The sequence below is a fragment of the Heteronotia binoei genome, chromosome 8 (assembly GCF_032191835.1).
Source record: "Heteronotia binoei isolate CCM8104 ecotype False Entrance Well chromosome 8, APGP_CSIRO_Hbin_v1, whole genome shotgun sequence".
NCBI lineage: Eukaryota > Metazoa > Chordata > Lepidosauria > Squamata > Gekkonidae > Heteronotia > Heteronotia binoei.
In genome coordinates this window covers 93,304,198-93,320,125 of record NC_083230.1, presented here as the reverse complement: position 1 = coordinate 93,320,125, position 15,928 = coordinate 93,304,198, and the positions used below count along the sequence as shown (strand labels likewise).

The window sequence follows — 15,928 nt, the reverse complement described above, 5'->3', positions numbered from 1 at the left end:
ATAGTTCATGTAGATATTTCTTGTCTTGCCACTGGGGACAAGCGACTGACTGGCAAGCCACCCCTGATGTCATCCCCTGATCTGCTTGGTGGCTTTTTTTTCTAATAACTGCTCAGTCTCTGTAATTGGCTCAGTAATATAATTCTGAACATCAAATAACACAGACACTTACAAACCTGTTTTTCTCCCAAAGAATGGAGACTAAAGTGGAAGTGAACACTAGAAAGAAGCTGCTTCTCATGTGGTACTAGGAACATAATTTTGAGTGTTGAGAGACTTTCCCATCATCCTATTTGAGGCAGGAAAGCAATCTTTTTATTCCTCCCAGGAGTCAAAAGATCCTTGTTTGAAATTTTCTCCCCCCCCACCCCCCCCCCCCTGTAATTTGTACTTCAGCCGTTCTGTTGCAGTGCCTCTATACCTTTATATTTTTTCTTGGTGATTTAAACTGACTTGATCTAAATGCAGTCAATGGATGTGCCACAGGGATTTCACTACCAGTGTCCCAAGACTGAGACTAGCTGACCACATAGTTTTCTCTTATCTGCTTAGGACTCTTATTACATCCTTGCACATTGCCATGTTTGTCTTTTGTGTACTCAAGCTGAAAGCAGCCTCTGTAACCTACCTCCTTGAAAAGATGGTAGCAGAAAGCCTATCTAGTTTAGTACTGAAATATCTTCTTGCTGACTAAAGGTGCAGTTGTTAGAATTTATCAGTGGAAAAGTGGATTCAGCGAGTGATGGTACTTCCATGCTTTCTACACCTTCCAGGCCAACTAGCACATTAAGCCAGGATAATAAAGAGGTGAGATTTTTGCTCTGTATCATGTTTAAAGTAGCCTAATTTCCTCATTTGGTAGCCGTTGACAGGCAAGCACGGCTTGGTACAAAAACCAAATTATAAAAGGAGGAGCGGGGGAGCAATGAACTTCACTGAACTGGAACTGATTCTCTGTTTCCAATGAAAGTAAAATTTTGGTTTTCAAGGCCTTTCCATAAATATGGGCAGTGATGGTTCCATCCTTTTGATTCTCCTACCCTTTGCCTCCCTGCGAGGCCAGTGACACTATTAAGAAAAAAAAATAATGCCAACTTTTAGTTACTGCTGTGTTTTATTGATTTTAATTTGTTTTTAATGATATTATGTGGTACACCGCCCTGACCCCGGTGGAGGGCAGTCTAAAATCAAATTTTAGATTTGACCAAATAATCATGGCAAAAAGTTCAGAATTTCCTCATTATTTCATTTGATTTCATTCCAGTCTTCCAGTAACATTCTCTTACCTGATGTATCTCTCTTTACCTCTAGTTATTTGTGTCTGCCTTCCTGCTACATGTCATAAAGAGGTCTTTTCTGTCTCTTTGAATATTACTGTCTTGTTCACAGGCTCCTGTTTTGAAGATAATGTGCTTGTCTATTAATCACATCTATTTGGAGTCATATATAGGGTTCCTGCATCTTCCATTTTTATCCTTAGAAAAAGCCCTGTGAGGTAAGATGAGTTCAGAGCTCAAGGTTGCTCAGTGACCTTCATAGGGTGGCCATAATATCTGCAGGCCAGCCAGGGACACCTCGAGGGGGGGAATGATGTGTGTGTGTGCGTGCGCAGCGCGCGGGCGCTGCCGGAAACAGGAAGTGATGTCACTTCCGGTGACGGCACGCCACCGCCTGAAACAGGAAGTGACATCACTTCCTGTGACATCATTTCTCCCGCGCCACCTGCCGGAAGCAGGAAGTGACATCACTTCCTGTGACATCATTTCCCCCAAATGACATCATTTCCCCCAAATGCCACTGCCGGAAACAGGAAGTGACTTCACAGCACTTCCTGTGACGTCCCCAAAAATCCCCCAAATATCACTGTAGGAGGGCACTAGAGCAGAGACACTGTACACATCTTGTAGAGAAAGAAGTACTTTTCTTCCTTTCTCAATGGACACTCAATTAAATTGCTGAGCAATGGATAAACAGAATTTCTTCTTCACTCAAAAGGTGATTAACACATGGAATTCACTGTCACAGGAGGTGGTAGCAGCAACAAGCACAGACAGCTTCAAGAGGGGATTGGATAAACATATGGCGCAGAGGTCCATCAGTGGCTATTAGCCACAAGGTATAGATGGAACTCTCTGTCTGGGGCAAGTGATGCTCTGTATTTTTGGTGCTTGATGGGGGGCAACAGTGGGAGGGCTTCTAGTGTCCTGGCCCCACTACTGGACCTCCTGATAGCCCCTAGTTTTTGGGCCACTGTGTTTTTGCGCCACCTTCATCACTTTCGGGGTGTGGATCCCCCAGTGGGGTGGGCTCCCGACTCCCTCTGCCGGCTGTTTCTGATAGCCCTGCGCCCCCTCTTTCATTTGATATGTGTCCCATGCGGGTGCTACCCTCCCGCCGGGAGATGCCGCAAAATGAGCCCCCTTGAGGCTTATGGCGGCAGGGCTCGGGGGAAGCGAGCTAGACTGCTGTTCTTTTGAGGGGTTATAGAGTGTTTCGAGCCCGTCCCTGTGGCATCGGTCCCATCATTGTGGGACCCAGGGGGCCAGCACAGCGGCCCGCTGAAGCAGCCTGTCGGTCACTTCCAGGTTCCTGTCCTGCATCTTGACCTGTGTTATTAGTGACAGGCTGCTTCGGCGGGCCGCTGCACCGGCCCCCTGGGTCCCACAATGATGGGACCAATGCCACAGGGACGGGCTCGAAACACTCTATAACCCCTCAAAAGAACAGCAGTCTAGCTCGCTTCCCCCGAGCCCTGCCGCCAAAAGCCTCAAGGGGGCTCATTTTGCAGCATCTCCCGGCGGGAGGGTGGCACCCGCACGGGACACATATCAAATGAAAGAGGGAGCCCACCCCACTGGGGGATCCACACCCCAAAAGTGATGAAGGTGGCGCAGATAGAAGGAAGGAGGGAGGAAGGAAGGAAGGAAGAAGGGAGGGGGGAGGAGGGAGGGAGGAGGGAAGGAAGGCCGCCCCCCCCGCCAGCCCCCCCCCGCTTTCGGCCCCCTCCCTCCCTGCCTGCCTTTGGGGGGGCTTACCTTCTCCCAGGGCGCGGGTGGCGGCTTCCCCGGCGGGCGGGCTGGCCGGCCAGGAGGCGCAGCGGCGGCTGGTGCTGCTGGTGGCGCTGCTGGCGGGGCTGGCGGCCGAGCCCACCGACCTGGGGCCTCCCGCCATGCCGCTGCCGCAGGCACCGCCGGCCCGCCTCCCGCTCTGGCCGCCGCCATTGTCCCGCCTCCGCCATGCCGCCCATTCTCCTGGCCCTGCACATGCGCAGAGTCGCGCGCACGCGCAGGGAGGAAGCTCCCAGCCTCCCCTCCGGACAGGTGCTCACTCGCCGCTGCCTTTCCCGCCCGCGTGCTCGCTCGCCGGCTCCAGGAGCTGGCTAAACCGGGACTTTTAATGGTCCCGGGATAGCCAGCCCAGGAGGTGGGAATTTGGGGGCGGCAGCGGGACTTTCCTGGGCAACCGGGACGATCTGGCCACCCTACTTCAGTACTTTATGGAGATTAAAACCTGGATCTTCCACAAATGCTCCAACCACTGCACAACAGTGATTTATTAATCACCCATGATGTTCCTCCCTCTTTAAAAGCCAGTCTGGTATCCAAAGCTTCCTCTACATCTCCCAGAAAGTTTCAATCTTTGCCCTTGCAGCAAAGAAAATATGTGCCAAGGTGGCAATGCAAAGGGATGATTTATGGGTATATCTCTATTGTTATTGCTATTGTATTGCATTTGTTGTTATACCCTTTTGCTTCACATTATACTTTGTATGTTCATTAACTTCTAGTTTACTTTGCTTTTCCTTGAGATTTCTGTAGACTTGTAACAGCCAGTGGCTAATTATAATAAACAAACTGAACTGAACCTTTTTAAAAAGCGTTTCTGGTATCCGCAGCTTCTTCTAAATCGATCACCATAAATGATGCTGTCACTTGTAGTGCTTGTTATTCAAAGCCCGGTTAATAACCAAATAATATTTTCCTGGCTTTTGGATCAAGTATTTAATAAGCCAATGTCGTTCAGCAGTTAGCACCTTTGTGGAAGACCAGGTTTTTATCTCTACCAAGTCATCAAGCTCTCTGGGCCAACCTGGGGCTCTGAACCCGTCCTACGTCACAGGGCTGTTCTGAGGATAAAATGGAGGACAGGTGAACCATGTATACAGCCCAAAACTCCTTAGAGGAAGCATGAATATAGATTTGATTAATAGATAAGCGTATCGTCTTCAAAACAGGATCCTAGTAGAATATTAAAGTGGCCTATTAACACGATCCATGCCATTCAATATTTGCTTGCTTTCTTCCTCACTCAGTTTCTTCTGACACAGAACAGAAACCTAGAATAGCATTTTTGTGTTTTTTTCTCCCCCATCTTGCTAAATCCATTTTTCATAAGAAAAACAGTAACTGTTTTTTTTTTAAATGTAGCTGTCTTCAGTGGTGAAGAAAATTCTGTTTGCATATCTAAGCTTGCTGGTGAACTCCAAGAATGATCTTGCCTTTGCTCGTATTTTCAACACTCCTGACAGAGGGCTTGGAAGAGAAGCTTTTACCGACTTAAAACATGCTGCACAGAAGAGACAAATGTCCATTTTCCCAGTAAGTATGACAAATTGATATTAGTCTTTCCATTGAGGAGCATGAAATCTTTAAGAAACTTGAGCTTTAGAAGTTGGATCAGGCTTTATTTCTTTGGCCAGAACAAATTGCACGCAAGAATGTGGCTTGCGGCTAGAGCAAGAGCAGAGGGCTGTTCTAGAGAAGAAAAGTGTGTTTTTGTACTTGAGGTACAAGACCCTTTTGCATGCTTCCAGCCTGAAACTGATTTTCTTCATGTACTGATTTGCTTCATATATAATCCTCCTTTCTCATTGAGGCTCAAGGTGGATTACAGAATGAGAGGACAATGCTATAAACAGTTTGATGCACACGAGCAATGTAATAAAAACAGTGTAACACACACTGCAAATTAAAAAAGCCCACCCTGGATTACAAATTAGAGGACTATGCAGTACAAACCTGATAACTCATACAGTAAGCTATTCATAGAGCAGACACATAGAAGTGTGGAGCCTTTCCGACTTTATCAGGCAGGTCATTCTAACAGACAATGCTCAGGTACATGCATTTGTTGATATTAACCATTTGCAAGGTGCCACCTGCAGAAGGCTTTGCTCTGATGAACAAAGCTATGGGAGTAGAACATCTCAAGAGAGTGGTCCTATGGCGATCTGGGTCCTAGGCTATGAACAGGTCTGGGAGTAATGACCGACACTTTGAACTGTACTGGGAAAATAACTGTTAAGCAATGGAGTAACTACAGAATATGTACAATATGCACACTTGGCCTATCTATAGATAGCAGTCAAGCTGCAATGCTCTGTACCAGCTGGAGCTTCCATGTTGTGTTCAAGGGCAGGTCCATGTAGGCTGCATTACAACAATCAAGTCTCAATTACCATGGCATAGATTCTTGTGATGAGGCTGGCCAGGTCAAGGTCAGGAGCCATCTCCCAGGTTAAATGAATATGAAAGAAAGCATTTTTCACAGCTGTACTGCTTCTCAAGCAGTAAGAATGGGTCAGATACGACCTTTAGACCAGGGGTGTCAAACTCATGAGGGCCGGATGTGACATAAATTAGACTTTGTCAGGATGGGCCATAAAATGTAATGCCAGGTAGTAGAGATAGAAACTTTATAAGGGACATAGACAAACACAAAGATTTTTTGAAAGCTTAAAGTAAAACATGCTTAAAACATTAGCACTCGTTGGTCTTGAAGGTGCTTTCTTTGTAGGGAAAAAAGGGAAGTGGACAAATAAAGTTCTGTCCCTTTCCTTCCTTCCCCAGGGAACCAGCAGGGGGAGGAGCTTCAGCCAATACAAGGAAGAGAGGCTTGGCTTAGTAGCTCTCCTATGTGACTGAGAGAGCATGGCAAAGGAAGCTCTCCCTCCCCCCTTCCTCCTCAAGGGAGGAGCCTCAGCCAATGGAGAAAATAGATGCTTTGCTCTGTGCGATTGAGCAAGCTTGGCAAAGCAAGCTGTGATGCAGAAGGAATGCATCTCAGAGAGGTCTGAGGGAGAGCAGAGCAGCTCTGAGATAAGCTGAGACAGCTGAATTGTGGTAGCTGGGGAACTGCTGTTTGTTTGGTTGAGTGAGGTGAAGGTGATTGTTGCTGATTGCTGCTGACTGCTTAGGAGTGGCAGTGCTCCCCACCCTCTTTGCATTTTAAGCTGCGCCTTGCCAGAGAGCTAAAGGGCTCTTGGCCTATGGCTCTTAGCCTGGGGGCTGTGTAAGGACCAGGAATCCAGATCCCTAATTTCCTTGTTCTCCCAATAAGGTAAGTTGACCCTCCAGAAGGGGAGCCACTTAAACAAACAGGATTTAAAGAGGACTGTATATTTTTTTTAAAAAAAGCTATCATGAAGGTAGAATGCCAGCAGGGGGTGAAGCTTTCCAGTGTTTTGCACAGAGTGTCACATGTATGACTATCTGCCCACAGGACAGAAGTCTTGGGTGTGTGCTCGATGCAAGGAGCTCCTGGTCCTCAGGGAACGAGTTCGTACCCTTGAGGCCGTGGTGACTGCCCTGGAGGAGCAGAGACGGTCAGTTAGGCACTCGAGGAAGACTCTTGGGGGTGTATTAGATGAGCCCCACTCTGAACGTGGCAGCCCCGTTGCTGCCAGGGAGCGTGAGGGTCGAGAGGGAACAGGGCACCGTGCTGAGGATAAGGGGAATGTGCCCTCAGAAGGGACCTCTTCTTCAGTTGGTGAGCGAGAATCCTTTCACGCCAAGGAACCATCCCTGGGCAGGGAGAGAAGGGGGGTCTTGCTAGTTGGTGATTCGATCCTTAGGCAAGTAGACAGCTGGGTGGCAAAACCGTGTACTGACCGTATGGTGACTTGCCTGCCTGGTGCGAAGGTAGCGGACATTATGCGTGTAGTAGATAGGCTGATAGACAGTGCTGGGGAGGAGCAGTGGTCGTGGTGCATGTTGGCACCAACGATGTGGGGAAATCCAGCCGTGAGGTCCTGGAGGAAAAATTTAGGCTGCTAGGCAGGAGACTTAAGGCCAGGACCTCCAAGGTAGCCTTCTCAGAAGTGCTACCTGTTCCACAGGGCAGGGAGGAGAGACAGGCACAAATCAGAAGTCTCAATGTGTGGATGAGATGATGGTGTAAGGAGGAAGGGTTTAAGTTTGTTAGGCACTGGGATGCTTTCTGGAACAAGCGGAATCTGTAAAAAAGAGACGGTCTCCACTTGTCCCCAGATGGAACCAGGCTGCTGGCGCTTAAAATCAAAAAGGTGGCAGAGCAGTTTTTAAACTAAATCTTGGGGGAAAGCCGACAGGAGATGAAAGGTCTCTGGTTTGGGAGGACTCATCTCAAAGAGATGAAGGGTTAGCTGTTACTTTTCTACCGGGTAATGGATCAGAGTTGTCCACTGTGATGGTGACAAATGGTATAGACTGTCTGCCAAAGTCTCGAGGCATCAGGAGGAAGGTTGCGGGCCTAGCTTGCCTGGGGAATTATAGATGTTTGTATGCAAATGCTAGAAGTGTTCGAAGTAAAATTGGTGAGTTGGAATGTTTAGTGTTGGGAGAAAACATAGACATAGTGGGAATTTCAGAAACTTGGTGGAATGAGGAGAATCAGTGGGACACAGTGATTCCTGGATATAAGTTATATCAGAAGGATAGGGAGGGACGGGTTGGAAGTGGGGTGGCTCTGTATGTCAGAGAGAATATACAGTCCAGTAAGACTGAGGTCAGAGAATTAGATTTCCTTCTAGAAATGCTTTGGGTTGAAATAGAGGGTCCAAAAGGAAATTCAACTATGGGAGTTTGTTATCGCCCACCAAATCAAAAGATAGAGGATGATTATAATATGATGGAAGGATTAAAGATAGTGGCTAAACAAAAACTGTGTCGTAATAGGTGATTTTAACTACCCGCAAATTGATTGGGTGAATATGTGTTCTGGTCGAGAGAAAGAGATTGAGTTTCTTGATGCTCTCAATGACTGTGCTATGGAGCAGATGGTCTCAGAACCTACCAGGGGTGGGGCGATCCTGGATTTGGTCCTAAGTAATGCCCAAGACTTGGTGAGAGATGTAAAAGTGATCGCACCGCTTGGGAGCAGTGACCATAACGTTATTGATTTCACCATTTGTATAAATAGGGAGTTGCCCCAAAAGATCGGCACAACCACGTTTAACTTTAAAAGGGGTAAATTCTCTGAGATGAGAAGGCATGTGAAGAGGAAACTGAAAGGAAAGGTAAATACGGTCAAAACCCTTGGGGAAGCTTGTAGGCTATTTAAAACTACAATCCTAGAAGCTCAGATAAAATATATACCACAACTTAGGAAAGGCACAAACAGGTATAAGAAAAGGTCTGCATGGTTAACAAACAAAGTAATGGAAGCTGTAAAAGGTAAGAAGGACTCCTTTAAGTGGTGGAAAACCAGTCCAAGTGAGATTAATAAAAGGGAACATAGGCTATGGCAAATCAAATGCAAGACTGTGATCAGGCAGGCAAAAAGGGACTATGAGGAGCATATTGCAAAAAACATAAAGACCAACAATAAAAATGTCTTCAAATATATTAGAAGCAGGAAACCAGCCAGGGAGGCAGTGGGGCTCTTGGATGACCAAGGGGTCAAAGGATTATCGAAGAAGGATAGGGAAATGGCTGAGAAACTGAATGCATTTTTTTCCTCCATCTTCACTGTGGAAGATGAGAAGTGTTTGCCTGCACCAGAACCACTAATTTTGGAAGGGGTGTTGAAAGACCTGAGTCAGATTGAGGTGACAAGAGAGAAGGTCCTACAACTGATAGACGAATTAAAAACTAATAAGTCACCAGGTCCGGATGGCATATATCCAAGAGTTCTGAAAGAACTCAAAGTTGAACTTGTGGATCTTCTGACAAAAATCTGTAATCTTTCATTGAAATCTGCCTCCATTCCTGAGGACTGGAAAGTAGCAAATGTCACCCCCATCTTTAAAAAGGGTTGCAGAGGAGATCCAGGAAATTACAGGCCAGTCAGTCTGACTTCAATACCAGGAAAGTTGGTAGAAACCATTATCAAGGACAGAATGAGTAGGAACATTGATGAACACGGGTTATTGAGGAAGACTCAGCATGGGTTCTGTAAGGGAAGATCTTGCCTCACTAACCTGTTACATTTCTTTGAGGGGGTGAACAAACATGTGGACAAAGGAGACCCAATAGATGTTTACCTTGACTTCCAGAAAGCTTTTGATAAAGTTCCTCATCAAAGGCTCCTTAGAAAGCTCGAGAGTCATGGAGTAAAAGCACAGGTCCTCTTGTGGATCAAAAACTGGCTGATTAATAGGAAGCAGAGAGTGAGTATAAATGGACAGTCTTCGCAATGGAGGACGGTAAGCAGTGGGGTGCCGCAGGGCTCGGTACTGGTTCCATGCTCTTTAACTTGTTCATAAATGATTTGGAGTTGGGAGTGAGCAGTGAAGTGGCCAAGTTTGCAGATGACACTAAATTGTTCAGGGTGGTGAGAACCAGAGAGGATTGTGAGGCACTCCAAAGGGATCTGTTGAGGCTGGGTGAGTGGGCGTCAACGTGGCAGATGTGGTTCAATGTGGCCAAGTGCAAAGTAATGCACATTGGGGCCAAGAATCCCAGCTACAAATACAAGTTGATAGGGTGTGAACTGGCAGAGACTGACCAAGGGAGAGATCTTGGGGTCGTGGTAGATAACTCACTCAAAATGTCAAAACAGTGAGCGATTGCAATAAAGAAGGCCAACGCCATGCTGGGAATTATTAGGAAGGGAATTGATAACAAATCAGCCAGTATCATAATGCTCCTGTATAAATCGATGGTGTGGTCTCATTTGGCATACTCTGTGCAGTTCTGGTCGCTGCACCTGAAAAAGGATATTATAGCATTGGAGAAAGTCCAGAAAAGAGCAACTAGAATGATTAAAGGGTTGGAACACTTTCCCTATGAAGAAAGGTTGAAACGCTTGGGGCTCTTTAGCTTGGAGAAACGTCGACTGCGGGGTGACATGATAGAGGTTTACAAGATAATGCATGGGATGGAGAAGTACTTTTCTCCCTTTCTCACAATACAAGAACTCGTGGGCATTTGATGAAATTGCTGAGCAGTCAGGTTAAAATGGATAAAAGGAAGTACTTCTTCACCCAAAGGGTGATTAACATGTGGAATTCACTGCCACAGGAGGTGGTGGTGGCTACAAGCATAGCCAGCTTCAAGAGGGGGTTAGATAAAAATATGGAGCAGAGGGCCATCAGTGGCTATTAGCCACAATGTGTGTGTTTGTGTATTTATATATATAATTTTTGGCCACTGTGTGACACAGTGTGTTGGACTGGATGGGCCATTGGCCTGATCCAACATGGCTTCTCTTATGTTCTTAAGGAAGCAAGAGAGAGGGAGAAGGAAGCAGCGGACAGCCAGTTGCTCAGGGTTTTGATAGGAGCCCTCCAGGGGCCTGATTTGACCCCCAGACAGCATGTTTTGACACCCTTGCCTCAGACTTTAAACTGATTCTGTGAGGGTCAGATGAACCCCATCAAATGTGGGAAGTATATGCCTGCCAAGACCTTAACCTCTCTGACCATTGTGTAACCTCCATCTTCTCAGGATTCACTTTCAGTGTATTCACGTTCAGCCATTTAACCACAATTTATTTATTTACTTCATTTATTCCTCACCTTTCTTCCTCATGGGGCCCCAAAGCAGCTTACGTTGTTCTCTTCTCCATTTTATCCTCAGCTGGGGTATCCATGTTGGTCTGAAGCACCGAACACAACTTGAATCTTGTGGTACCTTTAAGACCAACAAAGTTTTATTCACATTATGAGCTTCTGTGCACACGAAAGCTCAAACCTTGAATAAAACTTTGTTGGTCTTAAAGGTGCCACAGGACTCAAATGTTATTTTGAAGCAGGTTGGACTGAGAGTATGAGATTGGCCCATGGTCACTCAGTGACCTTCCATGACAGAATGGGGATTCAGACTTGATTCTCCCAGATCTTAGTCCAACACTCTAGCCACTACACTGGCTCTTCATAGCCAGGCACTGACTTAGGACAGCTATAGCAGCATCAGGCAGTCTGGGTAAAAAAATACAGAGCGTAGCATCATTGGTATATTGCTGACATTCAACTCCAAAGCTATGAATGAGCTCCGAGGCTCAGTAAATAAGGCTGTAGTCTAGAGAACCACATTGCTAGATTCATGCTTTGAAACAGATTTAACTTGCCTGCTGAAACAGCAAGGGTATTTTTTTGTAACATAACAAGCACTTCAGAAACCTGGAGATTTCAAAAAGCTGCTGTTACTTGCATGCAAGAAAAATCTCCCCTGAGAACTTACAGGTGGAGAAGACAATGCTTAACTATGTGACAATCCCAACATACTTCGAGCATTAGCTGTTCATCCTAAGAATGTGAAAACCATTATGTTAATGTAAAGGAAACCTAGGAAACCGAAAGATGTTGGTTACCTCCACTACATTATATAGTTTTACTAGGAGTCTTTAGATTCAGATGTTGGAGTTGGATCTGGGAGACCCAGGTTCAGATTCCACACTCTGCCATGGGAGCTTGCTAGATAACCTTGGGCCAGTCACACTCTCAACTTAACCTAACCTCACAGGGTTTTTTGTGAGGATATAATAGAGAATAGAAAAATGATGTAAACCACTTTAGGACCCCATTAGGGAGAAAAGTGGGATATAAATGAAGTAGATAAATAAAAATATTTTGTAATACACTTGCTGACTTATTGAATAGTTCAGTTGTATTTGTATTAGTAATTCCCCGAGTCTCCGTGACAAGGATGGACTACATATGAAAATAAATAAATAGTAGGTAGTCTTCCACATGCTCAGATTTAACATAATCATCTTTGAGAGAAAATGCCCAGTGACTTTTCCTGCTGTGACAGTGAGTGTGTTTTTTAGAAATACTATAGTGCATACCCTTCTGAGTGCATACCCAGTATCATAACGCCCCTGTATAAATCGATGGTGCAGCTTCAGTTGTAGTACTGTGTTCAATTCTGGTCACCACACCTCAAAAAAGATATCATTGGCCAAAGTCCAGAAAAGGACAATTAGAATGATTAAAAGGTTGGAATACTTTCCCTATGAAGAAAAATTAAATTGCTTAGGGCTCTTTAGTTTGGAGAAACGTTGATTGAGGGGTGACATGATAGAGGTTTACAAGATTATGCATGGGACAGAGAAGGTAGAGAAAGAAGTACTTTTTTCCCTTTCTCACAATACTAGAGCTTGTGGGCACTCAATGAAACTGCTGAGCAGTTGGGTTAGAACAGATAAAAGGAAGTATTTCTTCACTCAAAGGGTGATTAACACATGGAATTCACTGCCACAGGAGGTTGTGGCGGCTACAAGCATAGACAGCTTAAAGAGGGGATTGGATAAACATATGGAGCAGAGGTTCATCAGTGGCTATTAGCCACAAAGTATAGAGCCAGTTTGGTGTAGTGGTTAAGTGCATGGACTCTTTTCTGGGAGAACCAGGTTTGATTCCCCACTCCTCCACTTGCACCTGCTGGAATGGTCTTGGGTTAGCCATAGCTCTGGCAGAGGTTGCCCTTGAAAGGGCAGCTGCTGAGAGAGCCCTCTTAGCCCCACCCATCTCACAGGGGGAGAAGATATAGGAGATTGTAAGCCGCTCTGAGTCTCTGATTTAGAGAGAAGGGTGGGGTATAAATCTGCAATTTTTCTTCTAGATGGAATTCTCTGTCTGGGGCAGTGATTACTTTTTATTCTTGGTGCTTGGGGGGCAGCAATGGGAGGGCTTCATGTCCTGGCCCCATTGGTGGACCTCCCGATGGCACCTTATTTTTTTGGCCACTGTGTGACAGTGTTGGACTGGATGGGTCACTGGCCTGATCCAACATGGCTTCTGTTATGTTCTTATGAGTTGTGCTGTTGTTGCCCAAGCATGTAACCTGAAGCTTACATAGCAACTTTCCATTCTGTTCATTGTGGGCCCTGTTGAAAGAACAGGCATTATTATGGGGGAAACAAGAGGTACAGAGTTGCAGGGGGAAGTGCAACAGTCATTTGTGGGTGGTACCATCTGCCATTGCCTTGTGAACTACTGGGAGATCATAGGGGCTACCACATGTATTACAGGTGTGAGGAATACCAAGTCAGTGCACCCAACATTGAAAATGCCTCAAAGCATTCCAAGGAGCTGTTGCCTCTGGAGAGTACTTCTGCATAACAACAATTTTGGTGTCACCATAGGGGACGATTCAAAATAACTTGATGTATGTCTGTACTGAGTACTCATTTGAAGTTGGAGCATTAATCCCTGGGGCATTAAAGTAGTTTTATGAAGTAGCAGTACTGGAAAGAATGTTTCCTGTCAAATGGGCATTATTTGAAGTCTTTGCCCATTCCTGCTGTCAGAACAGTGGGAAATCTTCAGGCGAGAGTACAACTCTGTGAATTTAGCATCGGGTTTGAATTTTTAATTTCTTTTAAAGGAGAACTGGGAATAGATTTGATGGGCCGTGGTAAAGTAACAGGGTTCTTATGACTGAGTAAGTATGGAAAAACTCAAAGAGGATTAATTATTTCACTTCTTAATGTTGTTTTAATGTTTTTATGAAGTACGTCTTTGGATTACATTCACTGCCCATTGATGCTAGGGTTTCCAAGGAAAGGAAATTTCTTTACTTTGTAAAGAGGTCTTTTCTTTTTGGCATCTTTGGTTTTGAAGAAACTGAATGATGACAAAATGTTTTCCATTGAGTAGTCAAGATCCTGTGAACCGCATACAACCCACAGGAAAGCCTTGAGTGTTGGCAAAGTACAGACTAACTCTTCTAGAATTGTTCCCAATGTATTTTTTTAAATTAAAAAAAACCAAAACCCTTTATGCAATATGTAAATAAAAACACATTTTTTTTCTGTTCCGTCACAGCAGATTCTATTGCATCTCATAACATTTTCACAGAGAAGGGCCAGCAGATCGTACTCCCACTACACAAAAGCTACTTCTGAACTGGTAGATCGTTGGTCAGATTTGCCCTTGAAGCCTGCTTGCACAAGCTTAATAACTCCAGCAAAGTCTTCTTGCCCTGCAGGCATCCTTCTGAACTGTATGGGGCTTTGACAGTCATAACAGAATGGCTTAGCTTACAGCTAAGGTTGTCAGCCTCCAGGTGGAGCCCAATCTCCCATTATTACAATTGATTTCCAGACTACAGAGACCAGCTCCACAGAGAAAATGGCTGCTATCGAGGGTGGACTCTGTGCCATTGTCTATTGCTGAGGTCCCTGCCTTTCCCAAGCTCCGCCCCTTCCAAATCTTCAGGTATTTCCCAAGTAGGGATGCCAGGTCTGTTGAATCTGCTGGTGGGGGATGGAGAGGTGAAGTTGCTGGGAGAAAGCTGAAAATAAATGCAATGTGCCTATGTGACCTGGTAGTGATGTAGGCACATCAAGGACATCGGAGTGGGGGCAGTGCTGTAATTTTGGGGCAAATCTCTATAGTAGAATTAGCTTCTACGAGAGAGTTTGCCCCCAAACCAGAGCTTCCCGTCCTCAACATGCTTACATCATTTCTGGGTCATATAGGCACGTTGTGTTTAATTTCTGTTTTCTTCCCTATGGTGGAGGATGTAATCCCCCCCCCCCGCTGGCCAGAGAGGTGGAGTCCAAAACTGGAGGTCTCCCACCCCTCCAGGGATCTGACATCCTTATTTCCAACCCAGACTTGGCAACCCAGGTTGCAGCGGACTCTTCCAAAGACATGCATAGAGAGAAACCCCACTAAATTATAGTTTGCTTCTATATCTGGTACATCCAGAACCAAAGTACCTTGCTTCACAAGGACAAAGGTAGTTGTATTATTAACATCCAGCTTTCTTAATAATATGATGTCCCCCCCCCCCCACCAAGTCATACTATTTATGTGCATACGCTCACCATCTGTGTGACATACCTATGCTTGGAAGAAGGTCAGGTTTTCATCAGAAGAGAGGAGGAACTCTCTGAGGCCTTCAGTACTCTCCTTTCCATGACTCCTGGAGACAGGAAGTTGGTGGGTCTTTCCCATCTCTAGTGGGGAGGGGATGCCCATCACCTGCACCTTGTTCTTCTTGTGAGCACAGTTCTTTCTCCAGAAGCCCTCAGGAAGAAAATAAAAATAAAAATTGCAGGCTCTTCTTTTCCAGCGGAGGCAGAAAAGAACAACCTACTTCCTGTCTCAAGGAGTCATGGAAAGGAGAGTACCCCAGTCATCTGAATGCCCTCCTGCATGTCAAGTGAAAGGAACCTTCATAGTAAGGCCTTTTTCACATTACCGTTCTAAACCAGATGTTATTCATTGTTGGCCCAATTTTTGAGTAAAACCAGGGCTTTTTTTCTGGAAAAAGAGGTGCTAGAACTCTTGAGAATGAAGGGGAACATGGGATTCTTTGAAACAATATTTTCATGCGCCTAGTGACTTCAACTCCAGAAATACTGTTTTGAACTTTTCTTTTTTTCCTTCTTCATTTTGAATCCAATGGTTGCAATGCATCCAGTAAAGATTTTAGGTAATGAAGCTCAGTTGCATAACTTGTGATCTATGTTACTTCTTTAGTTTTTATTGAAGTCTCATTAGCTATCCAGCTTGTCTTAAGTAGTTTACAGGCTGTTTGCTACTATTCTTATTGGAACCTTGCAGAGAAAGCAATTCATTTCTCACTGTGAGAAATTCAAGATGAAAAATGGTGGCTTGGCCAAGGCTACTGGGTAAAACTAGTTAAATTATTGGTTCAATTCATGACTACAGCAGCAAAGTGCACAACTGTGTATTGGCAGAATTTAGTGAAGCCAAGGGACTCTATATTTTACCTAATAAATATTTTGCAGCCAAGTTTCTGCCAAAATAAAA

At 45.1% G+C, this 15,928-nt stretch overlaps 1 protein-coding gene across 2 annotated transcripts in view; it reads left to right on the top strand.

Moving 5' to 3' along the window:
• Positions 1–15,928, top strand: part of PARPBP (PARP1 binding protein) — a 59,596-nt gene that overhangs the window by 13,212 nt on the left and 30,456 nt on the right. The window contains exons 3-4 of one of the 2 annotated variants that reach the window (XM_060245610.1): positions 697–807; positions 4,428–4,598. In XM_060245610.1, coding sequence (XP_060101593.1) covers positions 697–807; positions 4,428–4,598 — 282 coding nt within the window. The remainder of the gene's footprint in view (positions 1–696; positions 808–4,427; positions 4,599–15,928) is intronic. The other variant, XM_060245611.1, reaches the window with a different exon arrangement.